The sequence below is a fragment of the Mauremys mutica genome, chromosome 8, assembly GCF_020497125.1.
Source record: "Mauremys mutica isolate MM-2020 ecotype Southern chromosome 8, ASM2049712v1, whole genome shotgun sequence".
Classification (NCBI taxonomy): Eukaryota; Metazoa; Chordata; order Testudines; family Geoemydidae; genus Mauremys; species Mauremys mutica.
This window is the reverse complement of record NC_059079.1, coordinates 48,440,855-48,465,302: the sequence shown is the minus strand read 5'-3', so window position 1 is coordinate 48,465,302 and position 24,448 is coordinate 48,440,855. Positions and strand designations below refer to the sequence as shown.

The window sequence follows — 24,448 nt, the reverse complement described above, 5'->3', positions numbered from 1 at the left end:
GACGGGCCCAGGTCCAGGCGGCGTGGGGCTCGTGCGGACGGGCCCAGGTCCAGGCGGCGTGGGGCTCGGGCAGGCCCAGGTCCAGGCGGCGTGGGGCTCGGGCAGGCAGCCCCGTCCTGGCAAAACTGGACGTGCCACTTGCTCTTCCCACGGGTCAGAGCGACTTGCAACTGGCACGAGGAGAAAGACGGGACAAGGGCCCAGGCCCCAAAGAGTCAGGACACCCGGACAGGGCTTAAAAGGGGACTGTCCTGGCCCAAACCGGCCGCATACGGCCGCCCGAGCCAGGCGCACCGGGTGAGGGGGCAGAAGCACGGAGATGAGGCGGAGGCGGAGGCGGCGAGGGGCACATAGGTGAGGCAGGCGGCGTGGGCGGCTCCCCCAGGCGGCAGCGCTCAGGCGTTCGGCAGGGGCAGCCCGGCGGGGCCCTCGCGGCTGGCGGCGGGGTCCTCGCGCGGCTGGCGGCGGGGCCGAGCGGGCCGGGCCGGGCGGAGCGGCGGCGGCGGCGGAGCGGCGGCCCGGCGGGAAGATGGCGGACGTGCTGAGCGTGCTGCGGCAGTACAACACGCAGAAGAAGGAGATCGTGGTGAAGGGGGACGAGGTGATCTTCGGCGAGTTCTCCTGGCCCAAGAACGTCAAGACCAACTATGTCATCTGGGGGTGAGTCGCGCGGCCGCCGCTGCCCCCCGCGTGCGGGCAGGGGGTGGAAGCCGCCCCGAAAGTTGCTACCGCTGAGCGGGGAGGCGGGGCGGGGGAGCTGGTGCGTGCGTGGGGGGGAGCCCGCGACCCCGGCCCCTCTCCTCGGGGGTCCTGTCTCCATTGCGGGCTCTGCCATGTGCTGGGAGCCCGGTTCCCCTCCCCGGGACCGGCCGTTGTTTGCTTGTTGCTCCCGGGTGGCCGGGGCTGGACGTGGCCCCTTGTTTCCTGGGGGAGCGAGTCCCGGCTGGCAGAGCGCGGGTGGGGGGCCAGCGGGAGCCGAGCCGGTGGGGGCGGGCTGTACGCGGTGTGTGTCCCTGTGCCCCGGGGGGGTGTCGCTCCTCTGTCACCCCCTTGGGAGCCTTGATCTCAAGTCAAACAACGAAGTCGCTTTTCTTCCTTTTGGGAGGAGCCTGCCCCCCCCCCCCCCAGCTCTGAGGTTCAGCCAGTTGGAGAGAGCAGATCCAGCACCTCAAAGGAAAGACGGTGATTTCTTTCCTGCCGCGGGAGCTGGCAAGAGCGTTATGTCCATTTCTGGTGTTGGGGTTTTAGACTTCTGCTCTAGAGGGCACGTTATAGATGAGATTGGTGGCTGGCCTGAGAGTTGTTTTTTTCTGACTTAGTACCTCATACTGAAAGGAAGTGACAAGTATCCTAGAAGTTGTTTTACCACTAATCTTCTAGCTAAGTTTTCTGTATTGTTTGCTCACTTTGTTAATTACCCTTTCATGAGGCTGTGTTTCTAGACTCACTTCTTCTCCTGTGTAGGGAGTATAGTTGGGTCCAAATAGAAACTCCGCATCTGACCACCTGTGAACTTTACAGAAGTTTCTATGGGGCCATATAGGCCTATCCTTAGTGGGGGCCCCCCCTCAGTCTCCCAACTTTTCTGGGAGACAACACATTGTAAACAAGTACATTCACAATGCAAATACCTCCCCAGATAGAAAGAGGGTGTGTTTGTTTTTTAAAGTGAACTTTCAAAATGTTATTCTTTGTACTGTATACATTTTGTAGCCCAGCAATTATATTGTTTAAAAGCCAAGGGATTGCTTTTTCCTTCTCTTTCCTATACTCCTTGAAAATGAGTGTCTGGTTTTTAGTTGGACTTTATTAAGTGTCATTAAATTGTAGTAAGGCATTCAATTTCTCCCAAAAATAATGCTGCAGAGAAAGCTGGAGATCAAAGGGAAAAATAATTTTCCCATAGAAGCTCCATAGGCAGGGAAAGGAGGCAACAACACACTCAAGGATCTTTCAGCTGGTCATCTGAAGTCTGAGGCATTATTAAAGAACTTCTGAACTAGGGTAAGAACATTAGATTTGTTAACTGGATCAGACCCGTGGTCCAGTATTCTATTTATAGTGTTGGCCCTAACTTTCAGAAGAAGTCAAAAATAACCACCACAATCATAGAACTGGTTGGGACCTTGAGGGATCATTTAGTCCAGTCCCCTGTACTCATGGCAAGACTAATTATCTAGAGTAGACCATTCCTGACAGTTGTTTGTCTAACCTGCTCTTAAAATCTCCAATGATGGCGATTCCATAACCTCCGTAGGCAATGTATTCCAGTGCTTAACCACCCTGACAGGAAGTTTTTGCTAATGTCCAACCTAAACCTCCCTTGCTGCAATTTAAGACCATTGCTTCTTGTCCTATCCTCAGAGATTGAGAAGAACAAGTTTCCCTCCTCCTCCTTGTAACAACCTTTTAGGTACTTGAAACTTTTATCATGTCCCCTCTCAGTCTTCTCTTTTCCAGACTGAACAAACCCAGTTTTTTCAATCTTCCCTCATAGGTCATGTTTTCTAGACCTTTAATTATTTTTGTTGCTCTTCTCTGGACTCTCTTTAATTTGTCCACATCCTTCCTGAAATGTGGCATCCAGAACTGGACACAATACTCCAGTTGAGGCCTAATCAGCACAGAGTAGAGCGGAAGAATTACTTCTCGTGTCTTGCTTACAACACTCCTAATACATCCCAGAATGGTTTGCTTTTTTCTGCCACAGCGTTACACTATTGACTCATATTTGAGCTTGTGGTCCACAATGACCAGGGCCGGCTCCAGACCCCAGCGTGCCAAGCGCGCGCTTGGGGTGGCATTTTGCTGGCAGGGCGGCAGGCGGCTCCGGCGGATCTTCCGCAGTCATGCCTGCGGGAGGTCCACCGGAGCCGCGGGACCAGCGGACCTCCCGCAGACATGACTGTGGAGGGTTCGCTGGTCCCGCGGCTCGGGTGGACCTCCCGCAGGCACGCCTTCGGATGCTCCACCGGAGCCGCGGGACCAGTGCGCCCTCCGCAGGCACGTCTGCAAGAGGTCCCCCGGAGCCGCGGGACCGGCGACCAGCAGCGCGCCCCCTGCGGCGTGCCGCCCTGCTTGGGGCGGCCAAATTCCTAGAGCCGCCCCTGACAATGACCTCCAGGTCCCTTTCCGCAGTATTCCTTCATTTCCCATTTTGTACGAGTGCAACTGATTGTTCCTTCCTAAGTGGAGTACTTCGCATTTGTCCTTAAGTAAATAGGATGAAATTCATTCAGACCATTTCTTCAGTTTGTCCAGATCACAATGCAGCTAGCCAGTTGTTCTTTCCTGTTAATTTGAGGTTAGAGTTAGGGATTTGTTTCTGACCCTTTCGACTAGTCAGTTTATAATCTGAAGTATAAGCAGCAAAGAGTCCTGTGGCACCTTATAGACTAACAGATGTATTGGAGCATGAGCTTGTGTGGGTGAATACCCACTTCTTTGGGTGCTTTTACAGATCCAGACTAACATGGCTACCCCTCTGAATCTGAAGTATGTGACTTTATTACCCTTCTTTCAGGGTTTTAAAAAATCTGCTTGAGTTGTATATGCACTTTCCTCCCCTTCTCGCCTCACATAAATTCTGCCAAAATGGATAATTCCTAGTTAAGGGGAGAGGAATGATTGCTTTAGATATCTTTCCAAATATTAACTTTTTTTTTAGTGCTGTTTCCTTGAGCAAGCAGGGAGGCAACTTAGGGGTGTCTCCTGCTCAAAGTTTTCCAGGATAGCAACCAGTAAAATTTAACAAGACTCTGGTCAGTTTCATTACTGTTTTTCAGAACTATGTGAGGGAGCAGAGAAACTAATATCATAGAAATGTAGGGCTGGAAGGGACCTTGGGAGGTAATCTTGTCCTGTTCCTTGCTCTGAGGCAGGGCCAAGTAAACCTAGACCATCCCTGACAGGTGTTTGTCCAACCTGTTTGTAGAAGCCTTCAGTGATGGGGATTCTGCAACCTCTCTGAGAAGCTTCACCCAGTTTTTAATTATCCTTATAGTTACAAGGTTTATCCTAATATCTAACTTAAATTTCCTTTGCTAAAGATTAGGCCCATTACTACTTGTCCTACCTTCAGAGGACATGGAGAACAATTGATCGCCGTCATCTTTGTAACAGACTTTAACGTATTTGAAAACTTATCAGGTCCCACCTCAGTCTTTTTTTCCTCTAGATTAAACATATCCAGTTTTTTTAACCTTTCCTCATGGACCAGGTTTTCTAAATCTTGTATCATTTTTGTAGCTCTTCTCTAGACACTCTCCATTTTGTCCACATCTTAAAGTGTGTCACCCAGAACTGGACAAAGTATTCTGACTGAGGTCTCACCAGTGCTGAGCAGAGTAGTACAGTTACCTCCCTTTTCTTACATACAATACTCCTGTTAATATACCCCATAGTGATATTAGCCTTTTTCACAACAGCATCACATTTTTGACTCATGTTCAATTTGTGATCCACTTTAACCCTTTTCAGAAGTACAACTGCCTAACCAGTCGTTCCCCATTTTGTAATTGTACATTTATTTTTTTCCCTACTAAATGTAGTATATTGCACTTGTCTTTATTAAATTTCATCTTGTTGAATTCAGACCCCTTCTCCAATTTCTCAAGGTAGTTTTGAATTCTAATCCTGCAACCCTCTCAGGCTGGTGTCATCCACAGATTTTATAAGCATACTCTCCCCACATTATCCAAGTCATTTTTCAAATTATTGAATAGCATCAGACCCAGGACTGATGTTTGCTGAACCCCACTACATACAGCCTATCCAGTTTCACACCAACCTCTTGATAATTACTCGTTGAGTATGATCAGTCAATCGATTTCACACCCACCTTAAAGTAATTTCAAATGTAATACATTTCAGTAGTTGGCTTATGAGTATGTGCGACTGTGTAAAAAGCCTTATTAAAATCAAGATACATCACATCTATGCTGGTAAACTACATTGTCAGTGTAAGTGCTGCTGCTTAGGAAAGCTTCAAGCAGTGCCTAAGGCAGGCACAAGAGCTGTTCACAGGGGAGGAGGATTCAAAACAGATTGAGGCAAGTAATAGTAAAGTTCTATTCCTCACTTTAGTTATGGGGCTGAGGGAAGAAGAGTTGTGGACGAGATGCTCTGGGTGTGGAAGGGAGAACCAAGAGTCTTTGGTTGCCTGAAGAATGTCTTTTGGGAGCCAGAAGGAATAGGAGGGGAGGCTGATCCAAAAGAAGGTGCTTTGAGCGGGGTCCAAGGATAGCCCCTTGAGGAGAATCTCACTACTTCTTCTTAGCAGTGTGAGGATTGGATGCTACTTGTGGACCTCCTTGGTGGGTGTTCTTTCCCTATTTTTTATATCATTAGCCTTGGTGGAAGGAGTCCAGTAAAATTTTCAAATCTTTGTTTAGACTAAATAATTATTCATATAACTGTCCGATTCTTGTAGGTGAGTGAGATACACTTGGCTTAGAACCTTAGTAATAGGATTCAGATCTTTTTACATCTAGGTCACTGGAGAGAATCCAGTCCCTGTTCATAGTTCTTAATGCCTGACTCTGCAGAGGGTGTGTGGTTTCAGTCCAATATGTAGTAGGTGTTTGTCCTCACTTAATTGTAACTGACAACCCTCCTTGCACTCTGGACAGAGGGGTCAAAAACTGCATAGTCATGGAGACAAAACTATTCTGAGGGCCTTAAAATTAGTCCCTCTGGAATTAAGTTTAAGTACATTATCAAGATAATATGGGGAAGCTTCCATTGCTATTGTATATTTTCTGTGGATAAATAGAGCTTTCACTTCCAGTAGTTCAGCACTTTTCCAAAGGATTACATTTGCTCTAAAATCCTTTCTCTAGCTAGCTTCTAAAGCCGATTGTGTGTGTTTTCCCCTCAGTGGACACAGGACACTTTTAAAATTGCCTTTGCCATTCTTTCACTGCTAAGTAGATTACACACACACACAAATACTATGTTTACTAACCGTGTGAGTGTAAAGTTGTTTGTTGGCTTCTGATCTGCTAGTTGTTGTTTGTTACTCCTGAAAGGCAACTGCTGAGCCAAGGGGCAGACAAGTAGATCCAGAGAAAGACTTTTATGCAGTCTACTTAGCCAGCAGAAGGTGCGATCTCTAGGGTTGAGGTTAGGGAATAGTGAACAGCTAGTTCACTGTTGCTGTAATTTGTGTAATAGACAGTGTACATGTTGCTTTTACATGTGCGTGTTTCTGAAGATAGATCCTTCTCTTCAAGTATTGGGCTGTCCATGTTACTGCTTTCTTTTGTGCATGAGGGATACATTTTACATTAAGCACGCCAGTAAAAATCAATATCTTTCACATCTTCCAGTGTGAAAGAGAATAGAAAGTCTGATGGATTAATGAACTCTTAGCATCTACAGATTGAGGGTAAATGAATGAACTGGAAATAAGTGTCTGGTTTAAAAAAAACAACAAACTTTTGCTCTTGCTTAATGCAAATGCTTTCTTTTACTAATATGGCATGAAATTGTTAATCTGGAATTACATGTAAGTGGAGAGATGCACAAGGTGAATGAAAAATACTGTATTTGTGCAGGCCTAAATTCAGGACTTTTTGTTTCTTCTGAAACACTTGATGGCATTACTAACACAAAAGTAGAAGTTAGATTAGTCCTTGTGCTGCTTTGGGTATTTGTGATATCAACTGCAGCAAGCTACCCTCAGGGCTTGGCTACACTTACAAATTTGCAGCGCTGCAGCAGGGTGTGAAAACACACCCTCTCCAGCACTGCAACTTGCGGCGCTGCAAAGCGCCAGTGTAGTCAAAGCCCCAGCGCTGGGAGCGCGGCTCCCAGCGCTGTCCGTTATTCCCCACAGGGAGGTGGAGTACGGACAGCGCTGGGAGAGCTTTCTCCCAGCGCTGGCGCTTTGACTACACTTAGCGCTTCAAAGCGCTGCCGCGGCAGCGCTTTGAAGTGTAAGTGTAGCCAAAGCCTCAGTTTAGGTCTTGACATGTAAGCAAGGAGAGGAACTGACTTTCAAAGGAATTAAAATTTAAATATCTTTTTTAGGCAAAGTCTTGGCATTTAAGAACATGTTTTGGGAAAAAAAAAACATTCTGGGGTTTATATAATGTCCTTCTACTGTGAGAAGTTGTGCCTATAAAAAGGATAAGTGATAACAGTATGGAAAATTATACATTTCTAACTTTTTTTTCTCTCAAGGTTCCTGTGTTGTTCTGACTTGCCCTTTCAGCAGTAGCTTATGACCTAACAGCCACTTTCAACTTATTTTTAATTTATATACTTTGCTTATTGACCAAGCTGCCATTTGGCTTTTGGGCTACAAAGTGAGTCTGAAGTGGCTAAAAGGACTAAAAACTGCTGCTTGAATGGCAGTTTTGCCCTTCCCACTAAGTGCTGTTCAGACTGGTTTTCCTTCTTCAGCCTCTCACTCTCCTACCTATCTTTCTCCCACCTCCTGCTAGTGTGATTTATCTTAGTGTCCTTGCTCTGTACTAACTTTCCCATCACCCATAATGGGAGTAGGAATTTTTTCATGGGGGTTAACCAATGAAGTACCAGTGCACTGTGGCGAGTTGGTGATGGCTATTAGATCATCGAAATAGCCTAATCAGCAAGTCAGAATGTGATCTTGTAACACCATATCCACAGCCAGTATAATAATAGAGATCTAGCAGTTTTTTCTGCCTTTTTATTGATCAGTTGCAAACTCAGACTAAAATGCCTATTATGCCTGATCACATAGAGATAAGCAGTAGTTCAAAGAAACAATGAGACAATCTAGAATTATTTTTTTTTTAAGTGCTAATACTACTGCACAAACCAGGTATTTGTTGTGGATGACATCACTTCTGGGGGATGTTGAATGGAGGAAGAGCTTTCATTACTACCAGGGTTCAAGAAATGTTCTAGACATCTACTAGCCAATGGTAAAAAAGATGAAAATAAGTGGGAGGGGCCATCAGTAAGCTGCTGGGGCAGTGACTTGGGACCGCCCCCTCCCTCTCACCATCATCAGCTTCTGGGGTTGGCAGGTTGCTGGGATTTCTATCAGGGTACCGATCCTAAAACCTGGTTTTGGGCACTAGCTTTAAAACCAGCTCTTGGCTAGTATGTGTCTAATCGATTTGAAGCTGTACACCCCTCTCTTCTTCTCCTCTTCCCCCACCAATATGATTCTTGATAGCTTGGCTGCTGATCTGTGCTTCCTGATAGTATCATTGAAACTGACCAGTCTGGTTAATTTCACTCTACTGTTAATAAAGCAACAGTCATAGCACCTGTAGAGCACAGGTGTCTGGAACATTGGGACCACATTACTACATTGATTTATATTTGGTAGGTGCTCTTTAAAGCACAAAGGCTCAATAAACTAAAATTCTGCCTTATGCCCCATCTTCTCTTGCTAAGCTTGCTGCTTCTGGGGTGGAGTTTTCAAGCCCTAGGTACTACCTTAATGATTGATAGTTGGTCACAAGGCACAGAAAAAGCTATTTAGGTTTTTTTTAGCTATGCTGGAAAAGTCATTTGCTTGTGCAAAGAGACGTTACTTTGAAGATCAGGCTGAACTGCTAATGTGCTTTTAGCAGCTCTGTTGCTGAAAAATGACATTGTCTGATGCCAGCAATCTGGGAGTCCAGTATACATTTGTAAGTTTATTTCCATCTTACTGGTTTATCTTCTGAATAGCTGTCTATCATGTTCCTTATGAGGATTCCTTACATTTTGCTTATATCCAGACTCTTGTGCTTCAAATATTTAGGATACACTCTGTAGTCTCTGAGCTCTTCACTAACATAGATTGTACAGTGAAGATTTTACATGTCTATCTCCAGAGCAAGTCATCTGGAGAATACTTTAAATTATTTCCTAACGTATGTTGAAAATCTCCTCAGCCTCTCTCCCCCATCCCCAAGGGTCTGAGTAAGTTATTGCAGCTCTTTTGAAAATTAGGGGAATAAACACGAAGTAGTGGTTTGTCTTCCAAAACTTTTTAAAAGAAAAACAAATATTAATCTTATATAGCTGTCGAGAATAGTAACTATACTTTTATACCTTTTATTTATTAGTTGGCTTCTTTTCTTGCACCTAATTACTCCACTCACTTTTGGAATTTTGAATCTATTCCATGTAGAGGCTGTAAGTATGTGGGTAATGATTGATTAAAATATCTGTTGTACTCGCTGACAAATTTGATCAGTGGCTTTTCAATGTTTTTTTAAATAGCTTGGTATACCAAAGATTAATGAGGAGTATATGTGTGAGGAAATATGGTTGTAAATAAAATCTGTTCCTTGATGTTACAGGACAGGGAAAGAGGGCCAGCCCAGGGAATACTACACTTTGGACTCTATCTTGTTCCTGCTGAATAATGTGCACCTTTCACATCCTGTTTACGTCCGGCGTGCTGCAGTAAGTAGAGCACATGGAACTTTGTTCCTTAATAAAGTTGGAGGGTGCATGCTTGACAGCTAATAATTTTTGTGATCATGTTAGTATTTACAGGAAATTAGGAGAACAGTTACTGTGACATTAACTAACATACGTACAAATACTCAGCTGTTTCTTGATAGTTACTTGGCTAACAACATGATATGCCATAGTTTTAATCATGAACAACAGTAAAAACATAACTTTAATAAGCATAGATTTCAGTGACTTGCATTATTGTTTTCGCACCTCACCTAACTGGAATTGTTACTTGATTGGTACAGCCAAGCTATAATTTTAGGTACATAAGAGTGTTCAGTAGTAATCTCCTCTTCTGAAAAATCGAAACCATTTGCATTTTTATATTGAAACATCTCCATCATTTTCTCACTAAATGTCCACTCCAGTCTTGTGCAGAACAGTTTCACTCCTCTTAGTTCTTCCCTTGATGCTCTGTATTCTTTTTCAACAGTGATGGGGTAAGTTGTTTATAGCCTGTTCACACATGCTCTCTGAAGTAGTTTTTATTTATTTATTTTATTTTATTTTCATAAAAAGCACTTGCTGACTGAGGTTGGAGTAGCACGAGGAAAACAATACAGGACTAGTAAAGAGCATAGAATATCTTTCAGCATAATCACTAGATTGCTGAAAAAGGCTGTCATATTTTAATACTTCAATATTGACAGTACAAGTAAATCACTTTGTGACCTGTACCTTCTTTCTTGAATACTTCATAAGCATTAATCCAAGTTAGTACAATATTTTGTATGCTGTTAGCATCTGTTAGTCTGAAATACTGAAACTGACTAAAATCTTTGACCTGAAGAATATCTCTGTGAAGCTCAAAAGCTCGTCTTTGACCAACACTCACCCATCTTGTGTGTCTAAAATCGCTGACACCTGTTCTTAATTTTCTTATTGAATGAGTAGATGATTCACTGTACACAGTAATTATAATATCTGACACACTGAGTACTGGACTTAATGTGTAAAAGCAGCAAAGATTCCTGTGGCACCTTATAGACTAACAGACATATTGGAGCATAAGCTTTCGTGGGTGAATACCCACTTCGTCGGTTGGTGAATACCCATTCATGTTCCAATATGTCTGTTAGTCTATAAGGTGCCACAGGACTCTTTGCTGCTTTTACAGATCCAGACTAACACGGCTGCCCCTTTGATACTGGACTTTAATGTGGACTTTGACATTGTCTTAAAGAAGAGAATTTAAGAGAAAAGATTACAAAATCACGTGGAAAAGTATGCATAATACTAAAGGATAGCATGCTAATCAGAAGCAGTGCTGGATATGGAAACTGAGCACGCATATCTTTCTCCTATTCTGAACTCGGGTAGGAAGAGGGAGTTAAATGTAAAATCTATTACTACTTATTTGTAAGCTTGAAAACAGGAAGTTTTTTTTTGCCATTCTTAGTCTTGCAGCTAGAAATTATTTGATATATTTGAACATATTTTAAAAACAAATATTCTTTTGTTCTTAAGACAGTGGCAAAACTGAGCAGAAAGACATGACAAGGTGTGTTTTATTGGTTCATTAATCTGTGTCTCAGTTGAAGCATAGAATCTCTGCTATGTGTGTTTAGTGATAGCTTTTAATACCAGGGTTTAAATTATCAAAATAAGGGCTTTTGGTTACATATGGTCTTATTTTTTCAGAAAATTTCTATTTAGTACATCTAAAGAACCAGAATAGCACTAATGTTTGTACATTAAAAGCCGTTGTCTTTCTTTTGCTCCTTTGAAGATCAGTCTTTTACTTAGTGTCTTTAAGGTTTCATTTTTAACAGCTTAATGGTAACTTGCAGTTGATTTAGTGTGAGAAATATAAATGCTTTTTCTTAACTTGAAATGAAAATGAGAGAGGCTGACCCTGCAAAAATGTAGGATCAGATGTGTGTTCTTGGGTAGTGTCGGTTCCCTCCCCACTCTGAACTCTGAGGTACAGATTTGGGGACCTGCATGAAAGACCCCCTAAGTTTAGTACACCAGTTTAGGTTAAAAATTTCCCCAAGGCACAAATTCCTTTTCTTGTCCTTGCTGCCACCACCAAGTGATTTAAACGAAAATTCAGGGAGGGGCCACTACCTATCCCCCTTGCCCTCCTTTCCTGGGGAGGCTTGAGAATAATATATCAAACAATTGCCTTTAATGTAAGTACAAACCAGACCCTTTATCTTTAGGGCACTAAAATCAATCAGGTTCTTAAAAGAAGAACTTTATTATAAAGAAAAAATAAGTAAAAGAATCACACCTGCAGAATCAGGATGGACGGTAACTTTACAGGGTAATAAAAAGATTTAAAACACAGAGAACTCCCTTCTGGACTCTGCTTCACAATTACAAAACAGGAATAAAACTCCCTCTTAGCACAGGGAAAATTCACAAGGTAAAACAAAAGATAACCTAACACATTTCCTTGCCTCCCTTACAATTTCTGTAATTCTTAGATGGATTATTCCAGGTATATTTTCAGGAGATGTTGTCCCTGCTTGGCTTCTCTTGTGGGAGAGGTAACAAACAAAGAGAGCCCAAACAAAACCTCCACCCCAGATTTCAAAATATCTTCTTTCCTTATTGGCCCTTTTGGTCAGGTGCCAATCAGGTTATTTGAGCTTCTTAACCCCATACAGGTAAAGATTCAGTACAGCTGCTCAGGAGGGATTTTATGCTACCCTTATCTGTATGTTTATGACAAGTGGCTATAACTTTAATGTTTTTTTTTTCAGCTAGCATATGTTTGTGACAAACCAAGTAAACTGAAGGAGATACTGTAAAGATTTTTAGGCTAAACATTTGCTTACCTGCAGAGTGTTTCCATCTAGTAGACTTTACTTGAAGGTAATTTAGTTTATTCTACACTCTGCTTAGGTACATAATCATAAAACTACCTTGACATACTGCTTGCAAAAGGACTGCACCCAAATCCAAAATAGGAGCTATTTACTGTGATGTAAATTGGAACAAAATGCTCAGATGGCTAAAATAATCGGTTAGTCAGAAATTCTAACCAATTTAGAATGAAATCTGTCTACCAGAATTTTACTTCAGGTGGCATAGATAATCCCAGAAATGAGCCAAAATGTTAAATGATATGCCCAATGTTGCCATTGATTTATTGGAAGTAATTAAGTTGAGAATAGCATGTGCACCTTGAATTTTGAATGCAGCTTAAATGAATTATGCATCCACCAATGCTGAGCAGCTGCCTAATATTTATTTTGTGATGTACCTAGAACATTCCTTGATGCTTGAAAAGTAATTGCAATCTGTTGGCTGCTGACCTAGACAGTACATTGGTGTTACACGTACCATTATGCATTTAAGTGGAGCCAGCTGTATTTTTTTTAATATGTTATTGAAAGTGTTTGGGTAGGCTGGGGATAAAGCTTAATAGCCCTTTCTCTTCTTCCTATTTTAGCTTATGGTTTACTGTGTAACCATGCAGGAACCATGGCAAGTGCCAAGAGAAAAAAAGCCTTCCTCACTTGGTTCATTTTATGAAATAATTCATTTCCTGATGAAGCATTGCTTTATGTGCAAATGCTTAATTTTAAACTCAAATACTCAACAGATTTATTGTAAAAGAAAACTTTGAAAAATAAGATCATTCTTGTGAACAATTTAAAAGGAAAAAGACATGAAACTTAGTGGTTCTGTTTTATCATGTGTTGCCAACAACAGTTTTTTTTCCACAAAAACAGCTTGCATGTCATTGTATAGTTACTAAGCACTGTGGGTAAAGTTGTTAGAAAACCTAGTAGATGAGGATTCTTCACCTCTCCATTTCCAAAAGATCTTACACAAATTATATTGTAAATAAATTGTATCTGTGAACAGCAACTTCTAAATAAAGGAAATGGCTTCCCCACAAACTTTATACATGTCATATTATTTTGGGTTTTGTTCTGAGGCATCCTGTTTTTGGATGTGGTCTATCTAAAATAAAATCTTTAATTCTTTTCAGACTGAAAACATTCCTGTGGTAAGAAGACCTGACAGAAAAGATCTACTTGCGTACCTAAATGGGGAAACATGTGAGTGAAGTTCTTCCTTTTTAGCACCGCTATACTGCATTTTACTGCTTCACTTTTGCAGTGGGAGGGGGAGATTAAACAAGAGTGGACATATGAACCTGTATATATGTTGGAGAATATGAGGCCTGTTCAAATGGGCTTACAGGTGTTCTTCCACCTCTTTGTTCTAAATTTCACTTGTCTGTCTCTGTGTGTCAGTAGTAGTTGTATGATAAAAACCGTGACAGCTCAGCCAACAGCTTCTTCAGATGTTAATGCTGCTGTGTGATAGGGATGTGCATATACTTTTTTCTAGACTGTGACAAAGACCTATTCAGTAACACCACACATGTCCTATACCAGAATTGAGAGTATGAGTCCTACAGTTTGCTAAAATGATATATTACATGCTAACACTTGTTCATTAGCAGCATAGCAATTTGTATGGTCTTCCAGCATTAAAATCTAGGTTACCTATAGTCAGAGAAGAGAGGTGCTTGAATATGTTAGCCTGTCTGTAGATGAATACTAATGCATGTTGTGTGTTCAATATTTTTTCTGCAGTTTTTCTTGTAGTACTGTATTTTTTTAGTAAATTGGAATTTGACGCTACTCACTTTTTGTGATATGTATGATAAGCATGCTTTTATTTCAGTGGGGGCCATTAGTTTAAATTCCTCTTACAAATGTAAGTGAATTTACAGAGAGAGTTGATTCCAGATTACAAAATATTTGTTACCTTTGCAGTGCTGTTTGCTTCCTTTGCTCACATCTTTGAATACTTACATACAATTTTGTGTTTGAACCTTAGCAACGTCATCAAGTATAGACAGAAGTGCACCACTTGAAATTGGTCTTCAGCGATCCACTCAAGGTATGATTTAACTGCTAAGCAGTGTTGGTATGAATTTTATGAAAGCCCACCACGATTCTGCATTTTTAATTACCTTTTTTTTCCCCTTTAGTTAAAAGAGCGGCAGATGAAATATTAGCAGAAGCAAAGAAACCAAGAATAGAGGTAATGCAAATGACTAATGTCATCCATCTGAGTTTCTTCTGGGACTAACTAGATTTTTTTATCTGATGATATAATTTAGATAAACTTTCTTTCCTGTAGGTTCACATACTTCTCCTATTAATGTGAATGGGAGTTGTTTATGTGAATTAAATGGAGACTGTGCACCAATACTTAGTAGGAATTTCAGCTTCTCCTTTGAACTTTGATGTTTGACTTTACTGGCTTTAAATTCTAACACATTTAAGTGGTCTGTAGTATAAGAGGGGAAATATGCAACTTTATAGATCACGGATGTATATTTTGTATCACATGGCTGGAAGTTAACCTAGTTGCTTGAATAAGGGCTGAAGGATTGGGACCTAAATCCTAATTACTGGAATTAAAAAAACCTAGGCACATTTCATCCTCTTAACATGTAGCTACTCTTACTTCCCCATTCAAGACCAAAGCATTTGACCTTTAATTTACATCTTCCCATCATTATTCTAGGTGTGTTTGTTAATGGATCCTTATCATACTTGGTTTACCTGCTCTAATACTGCAGTGCTCTTGGTAACATGTGAAACTACAGTCCACCGTTGTTACCATTTGTCTGATCTGACATCCTGACAGTTCATTTAATGGTGTACTTACACAAGTGCATCTTCAAAGCAATATATTACATTTATTTATTCAATTAGGAAGTGGCTAGCATTACTTACAGTCAAGACCATGATTCTGTGACAAAATCTGATTTAATGTTTTTTCTCAGTTACCTTTTTGTGTCATCCTGGTCAGTTGGTTGCTAAGATTCCTCTATGAAATTGGCTGTACATCCTGTGTATTATAGGCTTCTTTTTAGGTGGTCTGAAACTACCAGTTAAATATTACTAAATGTTCCTTGCTATTTTCCATAGCAAACAATTAAAATATTGTCCTGTAACTTGTCCTATTTTAAACTAAAATCATGACTTATTTTTACCATTTTGCTGTGGAAAAGTAACTTGTTTGACAGTACAGTCATCCTCAAAAGATTTAGGGAGGTGGTGCCATTGCTGATAAAGTGGATTAAATGTGCTCACTGTTAGTGAAGCTACTGCAAATTATTCCACTCTTTCACTAGCCTGGTGCTTAGTAGATGAGTGATTCAAGCAGCACTAATATTAGTAATTGAGTATATGATTTACTAACAGTTTCTCTACCAATTTTTGCTTCATTTTCAGATGTAGAAAAGCATGCAACATAGCTTCACTTTAAGGGCTTGTCTATGCTATGTTTTGCCCATTTTTTATGTTTACATCACAGGTATGTTGTGATATAGTTAAAACAAGATTGGACAGACCAAGACCTTTGCAGCACAGTATAGGCACCCAGTTGTCTCTGGACAGTTCCATCTTGTGTAGACTAAACTCTGGTTTAAGTATATTCTGGAACCATGCTGCAGTCTTGATCTGTGCAGCTCTGTTCAGGAGACAACTCTGTAACCAGGTTCTCTGAAAAGTGGTTCTTGGAATATAGATGGATCCTGTCTGTCCTCATTCTTTCCTGTGGCCTCGTTGTTTCGTATGATTGCTCGGTTTACCTACCCTGCTGATGAAAATAACAAAATAATTAAAAGCTAATTAATTTAAGGCTAACCCGTGCTGATTAGTGGTCACTGCAAAGAATTTGTTGTGTGCAACTTGATGGATGCAAATAATCTTTTTGAAAAATCAGTTAGACCCATTTAAATTAACTGGGGGGTGGGGAGATACCTGTTTCTTAAAGTTAATGTTAAAGAAACTGTGTTTCTGTTGCTTTCTTGGATAAACATCTTCCGCTCAGGGGCCCACATCAGTATGTTAACAGTTGTCACAGATGTTTAACTTCAGTTCTTCACCTTCTAATAGACAGCATACAGTACAACCTCATTAATTCACACTAATGTCTGGGAGACCCTTTTTCAATTAGCAGTTATGCCTTGCAATTATTTGTAAAATAAACAGGGAGATGCCACATCAGTTTACAGCTGTTGCTCTGGATTTGCGTCTCAGAAGGAGCTAATCTTTGCAACCACTTCAGCTCTTCAATAGACATTTGATTGGAGCATTATTTGTGCTTGGGTGCAGTGGCTTGAGAAGCTGTAAGTAGTGTGCAAAGACTCTACTCCTATGGAGCAAAGATGTTAGGGGGCAGTGCGATGGAGTACTAGTGATCTACAACTTTAGTGCATTATCCGATCAAGTTATGGTTCTGCTTCACTTCAGTGGTACTGCAGATTTCTTATCATGGTCTTCAGAATTAACCAGACCTCTTTGTAAATAGTTCTTAAAGAAAACACTGTGCTGTTCTAGCAGCTCAAAGTCTATAAAGCCTGTTTAACCAGCTACCTGGGGATTCTCCCTGTGTAGTGACTCCATATCTGCCTGATGTAGGAGTTTGGCTAGCTACACTGTGCTCCAGTGATTTATAACTGTCACAACTGCCCCTTCAAGCTATAGGAAGTGGGATGCAACTTGGAACAGACTTGATGCTGCTTTAAGATTTTTTGGGTGCCAAACTGACTTTGACCAGCCCTAAGTTCAAAAAGCTAAAAAGATGGCATAAGCCCACCTTTGCTGCTTCTTCCCACTACATTTCTGCCTTAAGCACAGTTCAACAAGAGAATCTGGCTTTTTTTTTTTTTTTAACTAGTTAATTTAATTTGTTTTGGGAGTGCCATTTGGAGAGGATCTGCATCAGGATATAAACTAAATTTGGCTTTCTCTGTGCTTATACATCACTTAAATATCTGTGCAAATCTTAAATACCTTTTAAATTTTGTTTGGGAGGGAAAGTGAGATGATGGAATTCCATATTTCAAGAAATATGTGCTCTGGCAGCCAACATAGAAGCCATTCTTTAAATTGTTGTCTGTGACTTTCAAGAGGTGACTTGTAGCTTTCTGTAGTTGTTAACTACTCGGTGTTTTCTTTCTTTCAAGAATCAATTTTTAGTAGTCTACCACTCGGCAATTCATCCGTGCAGTATGGCTACAAAACTACACCAGATTGGCAAGGAATTTGTCTAGTCATAGAAAGTTAAACATGCTGATTTCTGTGAAGTTTCAGTTTTAATCTTGCTTTCAGAGAGGGCAGAGAGATTGTACTGAAGCTGCTTTATAAATAAACATTGCTATTGCTACTAGGATGAAGAGTGTGTGCGTCTTGACAAGGAGCGGCTGGCAGCTCGGTTGGAGGGGCATAAAGAGGGTATTGTGCAGACAGAGCAGATCAGGTAAGAAATCTTATTTCACTCCTGGGGTAGTAATTGCTAGTTTTAAGGACTGTAAAGCCGACCAGTTATTTCATCTGTTCTCAAGTGTATGTCCCAGTAGCCCCACTGAGGGGTTCCCTGGATTTCTGCAGAAAAACTGTCTGTGGAAAAATGTCAGCCATCAGACTGTGGCAGAGCTTCATGTGATTGGAGGTCATTCTCCTGTTTTGGAGGGGTAACTTCACAGCAGTGACTGATCAGTCAGCACCCAGAAATGATCAGACTGGTGGATTGTCTCACTGACTAGTGTTTTCCTTTTTCCTTGTTTCTGCCATAGTATTATATAGACAGGCTAATAAAATGGGAAACACCATCGAGGACAGCAGCTACCCTTTATCTCCTGCATTTAAAACAACACCCAAAGTTGTTGAGGAATGTGTGTTGAGGAATGTGTGCTTCTAGAAAGAGTAAAACCTTGCAAGAAGCAAGCTGAAGCACAGATGAGTCTCCTATTAGGTCTCTAAATTGGATTGCTCTTCCATAATATGTGTAGATGAAGCTCTGCAGAGAAGTCTACAGAGAAGGAAGACTTTCATTGCCACAGGAAGTCATCAGCATCTTAAGGATTCTAATAGCTCAGCAGTTTCCTTTTCCTTTGTACCTCTACAAAATTCTGTAGGGATACAGATGAACATCCTTCAGAGCCTTAAACTGGATTTCCCCAAAGCTGGGCACAGAAGCTGATGGATCCATGGCAAAGCCTGGCTGATGTAAAGGCTTTAGGTTTTGTGGGCATAACTGCCCATCGTTTCCCTCCACCCACTTTCTCCTTGCTTAGACCTATCCTTTTATTATTACCTCAGGATCCCTCCAAGTTCTGTCCTTGGCCCATCCTACCTCCCTAGAGCAGATTGCTAAAGCATGGAGCAAAGACTCTATTGTATTTCTGAACATCTTGGGTTTGGCATTGGGGAATATGTCAGACTCTAATTGGCTAATTGAGTAAGAAAACTCAAGAGACTTGGGGGAAGGGACAGAGCATTTGGATGTCTCCTTATTCTAGCACTTCTCAGCTATGAAAGAATAAAAATGGTGCCAAGCTGTTCTAGAGCAAACAGTCCACTTCAGAGCTAGGCAGAATGTTTCTAGAAGTGGTGAGCTCTTAGTAAGAAAAGCATTCTGAAAAGTTACAAAAATACCCCCTTTGCCCCTAAAATACTTTGAACCAACTATTTGAAAAAGCCTAGAGCTCTAATTGGAGCAGTCCCAGTTAGTGGAGCAAAAAGGTATATTATTTCTCTGTCCCTTCAAACTGAAGAATTCAGTAATCGAGAATGCCAGAGTTGTACGCTAAACACATTCTATTTCAGTTTATATAGACATGCAAATGGACAGATAAGTGGTCTTATTAAGGCTCTGCACTGGGACTCAGAAGGTCTGGATTCAGTTATCTCTGCCACAGACTTCTTGGGTGACCTTGTGCAAGTCACTTAATCTCTTCTGTGCCTCAGTTTCCCAGCTGTAAAAATGAGGATATCCCTTCCAAATCTGAAGGGGATGTGGTGGATGACTTAGTTTGTGAGGAGCTCAGATACTGTGATGAATGCCACAATGAACAAGACTTCAGCAAATATCTTTTCCCTACCAAGTGAACTTTCTTCAGACTCTACAGACAGTGTGATAGGGAGGCATCAGTTGTTACTATTCCAGTGTTCATCTTATCCACTAGCTTTGAAAGAACTTTCAGAGCCTGGCAAAGTGATGGTCTAGAATCCACAAATAACACCTAAATCCAGGATAAAACATACCTTTTGTTGATAAAGGAGACTGCCACCTGCATAGGTGCAATTAAAGGCTAACTGCAATAAGAATTCTTAATCACTGTCTAACTTAAAAAAGTTTAGTGACCTACTCTTTGTACTGAGTCAGGTCACTGAGGGTCATGGTGTTCCTGATGTTCGGATGGCTTCACAAACTGCCTTTAGTGTTCTGTGGAGTACCAGGCAATGCTGCAATGAGGATTGCTGATTATTCATTATTTTTGTGTATCATGTCTTTTATTTTTTTAATAGTACAAAAGACACTCTTTTAAAATGCAAGTTACATAATATTTAAAGGTATTAAAGTGTGTGCATACCTGTTGAATTAGTTAAGTTACTACAAATAACAAACTACACAAACATATGCCTTTCTACATAGCTTACTTTCATAAATAGAATGCTTTCCAATCAGATGCTCATTAGATACACTTTTTCCAGTGTGAACTGCAAAATAAAATGAAAATTCACTTACACAGACTTCTTTGCTTAACTCAATTTTCATTTTATTCTGCAGTTTACCTTGAGAATGATAGTATCTGAATTGGAGTTAGGCTGTCAGGTAGCTGAGTTTCATTTTGTTTACATTTAAACATAAACACAACACATTAAATGTGTTAACATAAAACATAAACACATGCAACTTAAAAATATAGGATGGGGAAATATTGGGTGAAGAAGAACTCTTTGAAATGCAGCACAGGTTCATAGCGACAGAGTTTAATGCCATCTTGACTATTTGGTCTGGGTGAAATGAATTGGTAATGTCGGTCCACTTCTTAGCATAACAAAACTACTACCATAGCATGTACTAAACTAGGCTCTTCTTACCAACACGAGCAGTGGCCAAGGATTGAATAGACAGGTAACTTGAACGATATACATTTGTGGGTGACAGAGGGACAAGTGTTGTCCATACAGTAACCTGAAGCCTTTAGTCCCAGGGCTGTACATTTCATAAGTGTTGGCATCTCTCTCTCGCTCTGTATATTGTGTTAGTTTTCTTGTGATGTTTTTAAATTAATTGGGAAGTCATCTGTCAGGGAATGGCTCTAATGGCGAAAGTAGCAGTGCTGATGTCTCTGCGGAGACCACCTTATGATGTATGGCACAGATGTGAACTTCTAGTAGTTTGGGAGGAAATCAAGGCTGATTGTTCATATGTACTTCAGAACACAAAACTTGTAACTGATTTATGCCTTTACTCAGCCTCCTCTGATATTCTTGTTTAGATCCTTGTCTGAAGCCATGTCTGTGGAAAAAATTGCTGCTATCAAAGCAAAAATCATGGCGAAGAAAAGATCTACAATCAAGACAGATCTGGATGATGACATAACTGCTCTTAAACAAAGAAGTTTTGTTGATGCGGAGGTAGATGTAACCAGAGACATTGTCAGCAGGGAGAGAGTGTGGAGGACAAGAACTACAATTTTACAAAGCACAGGCAAGGTAATGCTTTTTGTTATCAATTTTTTTGAACCAGCATTTAAAGGCTAAATGCATTGCCCATGTTGAGTAATTTAGGAAAAAACCTTCCTTGTTTTTTTTGTTTTGTTTTTAAGTTGAACAGAATGATATTAACATGTATTAATTAATACAGATATAACACCTAGGTAACAACCATTTCATTCTCTTTTCATCTTTGTAATTTTCTCTGCCACCCTTTCTGTCTTGACAGCTACAAATAGTAACTGAAGTTACTGCTGCTCAGATGATCCTTTTACCAGTTTTTAAATAACTAGACTTCTTGGTCATGTCACTTGTAGGATTTAAAGATAGGATTTAAAAAAAAAAATCTGAAGAGTTTCTGTAATGCATTGCTAAATCAATTTCTACCCTCTTGCCCAACCTTTCGTGCCCTAAACTCCATGGGCAGTGCCTAGAGCTTTTTCCCCCCCTACAAAATGGAAATAGATTTGATTGGGGGGGGGGGGGGAGTAAGATTAACAAAACACAGTGTGGCAGGAAAACAGTAGGCTGAAGGGCCATTGGCATATCTGGAAAAAGCTCAGTTGAGAGAGAGTATTTTTGTCTTCATTACACTGGGCCTTGTCATTTGTCTGATAACTTAGGCCATGTCTACTCCAGCAAGCTTAAAGTGGCACAGCTATACTGATACAGAGAGAGCTCTCCTGTTGACATAATAAAATCACAACAAGTGGCAGTAGCTGTGTTGGCGGGAGATGCTCTCCTGTCAACATAGCGCTGTGCATACTACCACTTATGCCAGCAAAACTTAGGTCAGTTACAGAGGTGTGTTTTTTTTCACACCCTTGAGCGGCATAAGTTTTGCCAACATAAGTGGTAGTGTAGATGTGGCCTTAGTAGCATCTAAACTGGAATAGTTAAAAGGGAAGCAAAGTAGTTTGGGCTTCGTGTTCACCTTATCTTAACTCATCATGGAATAAAGCTGGTGTGAGCCCTAGAATTGGCAAGGGTCCTGCTCATTGTCATGCTCAGAAGATTTCTGCCTTGTTTGAACCACTTGTTAGCTAAAAGATATTAAATTGACAGGGAGAGTAATAACATGAAAAAATCCTCTAGTCTTTGGACCTAGGTGGTGGGGTTTACAAGGAGGGGAAAACTCAGAGGAATAAACATCAATATATTGTCATTGTTAAGAGTGATGGAGCTGCACTTCTGGCTTTCATGCCTAAACACTGTCTTTCTGAAATAATATTGTAGAGCCAGTCATGTTCCTGCTGCTGTTTGACCCTGGATGGGGTTAGTAACAATCTATCTTATTAAACAAAATTAAAATTTGAATATTCAAGATTTTAGCAGTTGTTACAGAAAACATGTAGAAACTGCAGGAGCCTATGTGGCTTTTTCCCTCCCCCAGAGTCCTGCACTGATCTAGAGGGACCATCCCCATCCTTAGCATGTGATTTAGCATGTGGAGCTGGTTTAGGGGAGGAGGTGGGAGTCACACCCAAGAAGCTCTGCTGTGGAAGGGAGTCAGGGAGTAGTGAAGTTTGGCAGATTCTAATACAGGCCTCCCCACAAAGGTAGGGGGAGAAAGCAAGGATGAGGCATATGGGTTGTCACTAATCTTGTCCTCTTCCATGGGACCACTTTGCGACCAATCTGTAGAAGAGAATGAGGATGATAGAGATTCTTCATTTCCAATCTACCCATAGGAACCAGGGGAGAGCAGTGGGTTCCTGAGGTCAGTAATAGAGACTGATCAAATCTTAGGATCTCTTGGGGGTATATGGAGCAGTGATGTAAAGTGGAAGGGCAGAGAAACTGATCTCTTTCTAGGACTCTACTGGCACAGTTCTCAGTGCAGGTTTTGGGCCGGCCTTGTTTTATCAATAGCTCAAGGTGTACTATGTAGGTGTGAGAAATAATCAACTAAAGACAAGGTTACTTGGCTATACCAATTGAACATGAAAGTAACCACATCTTGCCATCATAGAAATGATTTAAAACAAACAAACAAAAAACCCTGCCAAATTTGTTTGTGTGCTTGGGCTTGGAAAAGTGATGGTGTAAAAATGATAGTATGGTCTTCCATGATTATAATGTGTCCACAGTTCGTAGATCAGATATATTCAGTCCACAAGCTTAAAAAAATATCCTAGCTGATCATTCTGCCTGGGTTTTGAACACTGAGCATCACTGCCAGTAATATAGGTTTGGTGCCACCCAATTAGTTTACAAAAGTTTAAATGACTGCAATTTAGCCTATGTCTACACTACTGTGGTAAGTCAACCTATGCTACACAACTCTAGCTACATGAATAAGCCTGTGGGGGGGTCCTGTCGACTTACCTTACTCTCTTTGTTGGGGGTAGAGTACAGGGGTTGACTGGAGAGTGATCTGCAGTCAATTTTATGGGTCTTTATTAGACTTGCTAAATCAACTGCTGGTGGATCGATCTCAGAGCGTTGATCCTGGTTGTAGTGTAGACCTGCCCTCAGTGAAGAATTCTGTGGAAATTGGAATAGAATTTGATTCATTCAGTCTTTGCTGCGTTTTTTTCTGGTAGACCAACAGGAGTGAAAAACTGTAATAACTTTAGTCATAGAAGTTGGCAGATATGACCAAATACACAAAGGAACAGATTTGTTAAGTAGGTGCCATTTTTGTATAATCATGTTTCAGAGCCAAACCACACTTAATGATATCAGTTATTTAGCCTATTTTTCCTTTAAAGCAGCTCACTTTTGGAACTACAGTCGAACCCATTTATGTCGACCTCGGTTAACTTGCCAATCCTATTAACTCGAGGTTTTAGAAGTGGAACCGCCAAACTCCCTCTTTATCTTATGGGCTTCTCATCTGTTATGTCGATTTGCCCAACCCTAATATCTCGAGCCCGGCTCCCCGCGTCCCCAGCCACCCGCTCCCTGGCTCTCCAGCCGCGCGGTTCCCCAGCCGCCCGCTCCCCGCGTCCCCAGCCGCCCGCCCACCCCCGCATACCCGGTCCCTGCCCGTCCCCGCCCGCCCGGCCCCGCATACCCGGTCCCTGCCCGTCCCTGCCAGCCCGTCCCCGCATACCTGGTCCCCGCTTTGCCTGCCGCCTGCCCGCCCGGCTCCCCGCTTTGCCGCCCGCCCCTCCGCCCGGCTTCGCTTCGCCGCCCGCCCGCCCGGCCCCGCATACCCGGTCCCTGCCCGTCCCCGCCCGTCCCCGCCCCACATACCTGGTCCCGGCTTCTCCTGCCGCCCGCCCGCCGGCTCCGCTTCCCCGCCCGCCGGTCCCCGCTTCCCCGCCCCCGCATACCCGGTCCCTGCCTGTCCCCGCCCGCCCGCCCGGCCCGCATACCTGGTCCCTGCCCGTCCCCGCCCCACATACCTGGTCCCGGCTTCTCCTGCCGCCCGCCCGCCGGCTCCGCTTCCCCGCCCGCCGGTCCCCGCTTCCCCGCCCCGCATACCCGGTCCCTGCCCGTCCCCGCCCGTCCCCGCCCCACATACCTGGTCCCGGCTTCTCCTGCCGCCCGCC

General features: G+C 42.1%; 1 protein-coding gene across 2 annotated transcripts in view; it reads left to right on the top strand.

Moving 5' to 3' along the window:
- Positions 1–432: 432 nt before the first annotated feature.
- Positions 433–24,448, top strand: part of CDC73 (cell division cycle 73) — a 180,990-nt gene continuing 156,974 nt past the window's right edge. Inside the window, exons 1-7 of one of the 2 annotated variants that reach the window (XM_045026656.1) lie at positions 433–660; positions 9,291–9,396; positions 13,403–13,472; positions 14,263–14,325; positions 14,417–14,469; positions 17,615–17,703; positions 20,732–20,948. In XM_045026656.1, coding sequence (XP_044882591.1) covers positions 530–660; positions 9,291–9,396; positions 13,403–13,472; positions 14,263–14,325; positions 14,417–14,469; positions 17,615–17,703; positions 20,732–20,948 — 729 coding nt within the window. In that variant the 5' untranslated portion in view covers positions 433–529. The remainder of the gene's footprint in view (positions 661–9,290; positions 9,397–13,402; positions 13,473–14,262; positions 14,326–14,416; positions 14,470–17,614; positions 17,704–20,731; positions 20,949–24,448) is intronic. The other variant, XM_045026657.1, reaches the window with a different exon arrangement.